The sequence below is a fragment of the Kryptolebias marmoratus genome, linkage group LG12 (assembly GCF_001649575.2).
Source record: "Kryptolebias marmoratus isolate JLee-2015 linkage group LG12, ASM164957v2, whole genome shotgun sequence".
Classification (NCBI taxonomy): domain Eukaryota; kingdom Metazoa; phylum Chordata; class Actinopteri; order Cyprinodontiformes; family Rivulidae; genus Kryptolebias; species Kryptolebias marmoratus.
The window spans coordinates 9,402,213-9,410,572 of NC_051441.1; the positions used below are offsets into that span (position 1 = coordinate 9,402,213).

An 8,360-nucleotide genomic window follows, 5' to 3' on the forward strand; every position below is an offset into this window, starting at 1 on the left:
TTTCATAAGGCTTCCCACAAGGTGATACTTTTCATCCTCTGCAATTAAGATCATAAAATTGTTGTCTGGAAACGAAGCCTCTTGAGAAATAGTTAAGACACCAGTAAACAGTAAACACGGCGTGTGAGATTACGTGCGCTGTCATTTAGATTGCTGCACACATGTCAGATATTCCTTGGCATTAGCTCTGCCTCGGAGCTACGCTGCCCCGCCACATGACTCACTGCTGCACACAAGCTAATTTGGAAACCACGGCTCTCCATTTGTAGGTGCAGTTATAAGACCTTTGGATCCGTGTATCCCATAATTTTGTGGGTGAGAGGGAGGGCAGACCCTGAAATAAGGGAATACATCTAACTCGAGGATCACTTTTCTCCCAATTGCACAAGTGAGAAAAGCACTTTGTAGGCGGTCACGCTGTAATTACCTTAAATATATAGACCTTACAGCAGAAATTACCTGTACTACACAAACATACAGAAATACTTCTGACACAATGTTTCAGCAGGAGGGTGTGGAATATAGAGAGATCTCGCTAAAGTAGCCGAGGAGGTGTTTGGAATGGACTCTTTGTTGCTTTAGTGTTGCAGCATTTATTGGATTTTAAATTAAATGGCCTCCACAATAAGATAGCTCAAAAGCTGGTAAAGCAATTGTTCATCTTCATTTATTATTATGATGTTTAATAAAGAATAAAAAATCAAAATGAAAGCCTTTCTTTTAATAGGTGGCTTCTCAATTATATACAATTTAATACACTCAGTGCTGCCCTTACAGCTGCTGTCACAAAAAAAACAGCTGACAAACAAACTATTTACAAAACACAAATACAATAAACCAGTAAGACACGTCTCACTGGTCGATGTTTAAAAATCTAAACTTAAAAAGAACTACAAGAGAAGACAGTTTAAGCTACCACTATTTTCCATAAGTACACAAGTTTATTAGGAAAAACAAGATTTTGTGCATGACTTTGTCATCATCAGGAAATATTGTTTGCAACCATAATTAAACGTGATTTAATGGAAAAAGGAAGTGAAAGAATAATCCAAAAAAGAAACTCTTTGACTAGTTTTGTTTTGGGGGTTTTGTTTGTTTGTTTTTTGGCTTTTTATTTATGTTTTCTCACAGCTCCATGATCTAATTTTTAGATCATATTTCATGAATTACTATTATTGTAGATACAACTGGTATGTATTAGATGAGTCACGCATGAATCACTCGCACGAATCATTTCGAAAAGCAGAAATATGAACACATTCAGTAACAAACCTTGTTACACCACAGGAATCTCCAAATGTAACTGCTGTCAACAAAGATTAAGTTATAATGTGACACACTCCAGGTGTGTGGGAACACATTATTTGTGCTTTGACAGCATATTTAAGAACCTGCGGCACAATCAATGCAGAAAAGTATATACAGATTTTAGAGCAATAAATGCTCCCGTCCAGATGACGTCTTTTTCAGGGAAGGCCTTGCAAATTTTAGCAAGACAAAGCGAAGCCTCGTGGGGCCGTCATTACAACAGCATGGCCTCATCGTAGAAGAGTCCAGGTGCTGAACAGGCCTGCCTCTAACCAGTTGAAAACATTTGATGCATCATCAAAGGAAAAAATCCAGCAGCTAGAATCCTCCCCCAGACAAGAATGGGACAATTCCCCCCTCCAAAACCTCCATCACTGCTCTCCTCAGTTCCTAGATGTTTGGTAACCCTCCTGAAGCCCTCATAACTGAAGAGAGGAAGAAGAGAGGAAGCTCTTGTAACTTCGGCTGAAATTGACCTGAAGGTCGCAGCAGGGTCAAAAGAAGAAGAGATGCTTCAAACGTGGCCCTGCCCTAACATTTTGGGAATTAGGGTTGTACATGTACATTTAATTTATTTAAAACATCTTGCGTGGCCTTTTGTCTCGTTGGCTTGTTTTCTCAATTCCAACAGGGACACAATCCAGACGACTTCCCGACTGAAAACCCACGGAACAAACCAAAAGAAATCACCTCTTTTCACACACACACACACACACACACACAAGGCTGGAGCTGATTCAGGTGTTTTGAAATCCCTGAGACAGCATTACTTCCCTTTGGTCAGCTGATTCACCACCAGCACCACCCAGCAAAGCTGCTAATGTAGTCACGCTAACACGCAGTTTGAACCCTCCCAATGGAAATCTGCACACACCCCCACCCCCCACCCCCCACACTGAAACTGGAAGCAGCTGCAACACTTAACAGCCAGTTCATAACAACCCAAACACAACAATCCAAAAATGTTCAGATCCAGTCATTAATACACAAAAAAAACAGATCTGAAAGGGAGTTTAACATCTTCCTGCTGCTGTTTCTTTAATCTAATTGGGAAGCACTGAATTTAGAGGAGGATTTCCTAAAACTACACTGATTTAGTCCTTTTAACTGAGGTTTATGGACACATGACAGACAGTGCTGGCATGCCTAAACTGTCGATCAGCAGTTTGACTCAGAGAGAAAAAGACATTTGATGTTTTTCAAGTGTTTAGTGTTAGAGCAATGAAAGGATAAAGAGACAAGCCAACCAGCAATAAAGTAATGTTACAGCAACACAGCATGCAATTATAGGCTTCCACTTTACCCAGAGGTGGCTGGAGTGTCTCCACAGCTGGACACAAAAACATCTGAAGGCTGGACACACACAGTTCGCTCACTGTCCCCATAGCTCCACAGTGAAATCTGTGTCTCGGTGTGTGTGAAGTGGCTCCTTCGTCAAACCGCACAGTGAGGTGGAGGAAAAGAGAAGTTGCAGAGTCCTGGGCTCCCCGCTGTGTCTGTTGACACTCGCTCCTGGCTTCTTAAGACACTTTGATTCACCTCATCTCCAAGTCGAATGTCTTCTCCTCGCAAATCTCTCGGGCACGCCAACTTTCGCTTCCCCTTCGGTTTTGAATGTGCAACTTGCCGGGATGCTGAAATCACTTCTGCTTCTTTTTTTTTTTTGAAATTGTGTTGTCTCAGCCTCCTTCTCTCCTCTGCTGCTCTCTCTAACTCTCTCTCACAGACATGTAGTCTTTTCCTATTACCTCTAACGGCCGGTGTTAACCCCCTAAAAGGTTCTAGTCACTGTTCCTTTTTCTCTTTTGACTTCAAAAGGTCTGTGCAAATTTAAAGAAAGTCAAAAACGATCAAGATTGCATTGTTGCTTGGCAACAGAGTGGCAGAAATGATTTCCTCTTGAGCAAAATCCTATATGAGCCACTTCTTTTGATTAGATTATTTCCTCCTTTTTCTTTTTCTTCTTTTCTTTGAGGTCTTGGAACCACACACATTTTTTTCTTAAATCAAGACAAATTTGTTTGATTTTTGCCACAAACGTATTCGTAATCAACAGTTTATTATCGCCCACTGCCAAAAGGCGAAGACGGACACTAATGTTTTTGCCTGCGTCTGTAGGTGTGTGTGGGGGTGTATTTCTAAGATATCTTATTAACAACTTGGGCGAATTTTAATAAAACTTCCAGAAAGTAATCATTGGATTGCCATCTATAACTAATTAACTTTTGGAATCAGTTCAATTCAAGATGGCTGGCACAGGTAATCGGCATTAGCAAACACAAAAAAATGGCTACAACTCAGTTAGTTTTACAGATTTTGAGCTACATGTTCTTGTGGTAGTAGCTGAGAGGCATTTATAATTCTGACAACAACAAGTCTGACCATGACATTTCACATGAGATTGTGCAGAACATTATTTATCACTGCAGCTCTGTCATTTCTCAGCACAAGATGGACTTAGTTTAGAAGGGCAGTGAGCGTGAAAATCTAGGCCTTTAATTTTATTATAACTTGTCCCTTTTCACGTGTGCTGCAAAGCTGAAATGTTTACCTCTCCTCTTGCAGGGGCATTACTCCGCCTGCCTCTTCGAATTATCCCACCTGTCAGTCACACAAGGTGCCTCACACTCCTTAACAGCTACCTCTGTCCGTGTCAGTGTCACTCATTAATCAATAAGTCCACCGTGCTGCTGTCAAAGAGCAGTACGGCACACATTCACCTCAGGTTGGCAATTAATGATGGCGGCACTTAGATTTATAGAGAATACAAAGCCAAAACCGAACTAGCAGTTCATTTCCAGAGGGGGGGGGGGGTTTACAACTGACCCCTGTATGAACTGCAGTGTCCGTCCTGGATCCTTTAAATGCTGCAGCTGCACATCCAGAGGAACAGAACTGTCACAGGAGGAACACACCACACTGGAGTCAGCACTAATGAATATTCAGATGGTTTTTTTAGGCTGTAAGTTTCTCGTGCAACATGCCTGCAAAAAGCAAGTGCAAGGACGGGTTGGTGTAAACTCTACAAAAAGACAAATTACCTGCAGTAATAGAGCCTCATATCTGAAAAAGTTGGAACTTTGTGAATGATTTGCAATGATTTTCAAATTTCATAAACCCATTTAATTCACAGTGGAAAATAGTGAACATATCAAATGTTTATACTAAGGGGGGAACACTGTGAAGCATCCCTTCTTCTTTTAACAACAGTCCTCTAATGTCTGAAGTTTTTGGAGGGGAATGTTGTCCCATTGTTTTATTTTTTATTTTTTTTGATGGATGGGAGGAAAACATTCTAAACCCTGAATACTTTTCTACATTGATGGCGCCTTTCTAGACGTGTAAAGCTGCCGATGCCAGAGGCACTAATGCACCCCCATACCCTCAGAGAGGCGGGCCTTTGAACTGTGTGCTGACAGCAGCTTGGATGGTCCCTCTCCTCTTTAGTATGGACGATGTGGCGTTCGTAGTTTCCAAATAGAATGTCAAATTTCAGTTCGACTGACCACAGAACAGCTTTCCTCTTCGTCTCAGTCCATTTTAAATGAGCTTTGGCCCAGAGAGACGGCAGCATTTCTGGATGGTCTTCACATATGGCTTCTTCTTCTTCGCATGATAGAGCTTTAACCAGCATTTATGGATGGTACGGTGAACTGTATTTACAGATATTGATTTGTGGACGTGTTCCTGAGCCCATGCAGTGATGTCCGTAACAGAATCATACCTGTTTTTTAATATAATGCCACCTGACGGCCCAATAAACTCTTACATTTTGCCCATTAACATTTTATACGGGCTGTAAAACCTTCTGGACCTACACAAAGAGATAATGATCAACTTTCAACCAGCCGTGATGAAAAGTCCTTGTTCCCGCAGCCTTTGTTTTGAGATGAAAGGAAATGCTCAAGAGAATGACTTATAGAAATCAATAAAGCTTCATATTCCAGATACGGTTTGTTCCAACGATTAATGTGTACCTACTCTGTGAGCCAAACATCCTCTTTGAGCTGGTAGAGTGGGACTTCCTGTGCAGAGCTGTGTGCAGACTAAAGGCCTCCACTTGCACCAGGGTAAAGGCACAGAGCAGTTTATTTGAGATGCTTACGCCACCATGTGGACAAAGCGCGCTACAACACTTTTATTCTTTGCACAACAAGCGAGCTGAAGCATCACCGGAGTTCATTCAGTTATGAAACAGACGTGGGCTGAATGCTGAAGAGGGTCGCCTGTGCAAATATTACAAGCAGAGAAGCCCTCGGCTGTCTGCCTGCCAGAGACGCCGCTGAAAGGCAGCCATGCATTTGTCTGACAGTCACGTAGGTAGAGAACTTCTCCGAGCCGAATCTAAAAGCTGATTGATCTGTGCTGGAGGAACTCCCACACATCAGCAGCCAACTGGTAACACCACCTCTGGTGACTAACAACTGGCTGAGTGGAGGCTGAAGCAGCTCTCCTGCTGATAACATGAACTGAATACACTCACCACAAAGAATGCAGCTTCAACATCTACTGTAAACACAAACTGAATGCGAACAATATTTCATAAAAGTTGCTCAGGTTCGATTACAGCTGCCCTTTTGCACTTCTATCGTCAGCATAGATTTATTTAAATCAGGAAAGATTTTATTTGAATCTTCTTCTGCTAATCATCTCATCATAATGTTTGGTTTGATCTTCTGCAGCCAAAAGGCGAAGGCAGGCAATAATAGTTTTTGCCTATGTTGGCCTGTCAGCAAAATATCTCTCTCAGCTTTACAGATAATGGTCTCAAATTTGCTGTGGTAGTAGCTGAGAGTCATTCACAACACATCCTCTGAGTATAACAACTCGTTATACTCACATGAGATCAAACATAAACATCATGTTCAAGGTTTGACCCAAACAGCTACAGATCTGTCATTTCTCAACACTGGATGATCTCAGTCTAAAACTCCGGCATAAAAGGCAGCGGGTGACATGCATTCCTTCACTGAATGACAGGCGTTCAGAGGTTTCCCTGACACATGTAGGAACGAGATTTCCTGAAACATCTACTAATCTGCTGTTTTTAATGCAACAGTAGATTGTCGAAACTGAAACGTGCCTAAATAAGTTTTTAATGCTCCTGAAACCTTTTTGTCAGCGTGTTTAGAGAATCTATATCTCATCACTGTAAAGACTGAACAGGAATCACACGGAGCATCACATAAAGTCACTTCCTTTCTCAAGCTGATCACTTTGCCAATAAAAAAATAATCATACTGAGAAAGAGGAACGACACCCATGACCACAGCAACCACACCTATCTGCAAATGTAGAGCACCACGCCTATGAATAGATGCACCGTTTCCTTTGTTGCACATTCGATTATACGAAGAGAAAACCGGGCTGCGGTGACAAGTGCAGGTAGATGGCAGAGTGCACGGAAAAGATAACAAAGACATTTTGACACCCCTGCAGACGAAAGCCTTTAAAGCGAGTTTTGAAACAGAGATGGGGAAAAAAACACAGAATGAGAATTCTTCCAACAAAGTCAGATGATGACGCTGCACATATCCACAGACTTATTGCAAAACTCAAAACTCAGATTTGTGGCTTAAGTCTAGTATAGGAAGGAAAACGTGTTTGCGAAGTGAAATTTGTGAGTCTCCTCCTCAGACTTTGGTTCTGCCGGAGCAGAGGCGATACAACGACTTGCTCTCATTCCCAAACTGTCGACTTGGAGGAGGTGTCGGGGACAGCGAGAGTGCTTTGAATGTCTCGGGAGCCGCTTCTCTTGTGCTTCACACTTTCGTTGGTATAATTACAAAATCATCAAGTAGCTCATCAATTGATTTGCCGACAGAAAAAGAAAAGACAACATAAAGCGTCTGCTTAAGGGAACTGCTTATCCTGCTGTGGGCTGTTCAAACTGGCACAAGTCACTACCAAACCTCGTGAATCAAATGCCCTTTTTAGCAGAAAATCAAACACAGAAAAACAATTCAAATGAAAAGGCCTAGCATTACTTGAAGGAATGTGTATCGCTCACCACCTTTTATGCCAGAGCCTTAAACTAAGATCATCGTATAATAAGAAATGACAAAGTTATAGCCATTTTGGTCAAACCTTGTAAATTGTTTTGTATATCTAATGATTACTTCATAAAAGTTTTATTAAAATCCATCCACATTTCAGCTGATATTGTGCTAACACACAGACAAACCCACAGAAAGGCGAGAGCAAAAACACAATCGCCTTTTGCATTTGGGCCCTAATTAAACATATAAAAGGATTGCTCCTGCCTAGATTTAGCTCAGATTTCTCTTATTTATGTGAAAGAGTTAATTCCCATCCTCCCTCCTGTCAACATGGACTCCTGCAATGAGGCCAGGTTCTATTTTGAGAAGCATTAGGCTGAAAGAAAATCCAAATTGCTCAATAATTGAGACGATATCTTTGCTGACAGTCATCGCTGAGCCATCGGCTGTAGCTCATCTCGTCTTGACATCATCAAGGAGGTCATCCCATAACATGATGTCAGGACTTTTAACTTCCAGCAGTGATTCATTTCAGTGAAGTCATTTTTATATGCTGTGTCATCTAATCACCCACATGGGATCAGTATAGTTCACAAAAGCAAGTTTTCTGTTTTCCTCTGCATCTATTTAAAAACAAAAACAAAAAACGCCTAAAGAGTCATGCTGTCAGAGCTGCAGTGTGATGTTCAATAATTCAGCATGCAGATCTTTTTATAACTCACTGCCTGCGCGTGGAGCACCACAGAACAGAGGCCACCTGTTTTTAAACCCAATCTCTTTCCTGAGCAGGTAAACTAAAATACGTGGCAAACTGCATCACTAAGAGTCCAAGCTTAGTTTTCTATTGCAACAGTTCCACCGAGATCTGCAGCACGAAGCTCACGGATCCCAGTCTGGCATGTATGACGGGCTCGACGCGCACAGAGCAGCATTCCCAGTCCGGTCTAAAGTCTGGGTTTGCGTTAAAAGCCAAACAGTTAAAGACAAACCGTGAATCTCCCCCTCCATCCTGGTGGTCCTGATGCTGCTGCTTGGAGGGGGAGGAGGGGGGGG

The 8,360-nt window shown here is 41.9% G+C and overlaps 1 protein-coding gene across 1 annotated transcript in view; it reads right to left on the reverse strand.

Annotated features, from left to right (window-relative positions):
- Window positions 1–2,819, reverse strand: part of cyth1a (cytohesin 1a) — a 29,527-nt gene extending 26,708 nt beyond the window's left edge. Inside the window, exon 1 of the mRNA XM_017425412.3 lies at window positions 2,612–2,819. Coding sequence (XP_017280901.3) covers window positions 2,612–2,693 — 82 coding nt within the window. The 5' untranslated portion in view covers window positions 2,694–2,819. The remainder of the gene's footprint in view (window positions 1–2,611) is intronic.
- Between the last annotated feature and the right edge of the window lie 5,541 nt (window positions 2,820–8,360).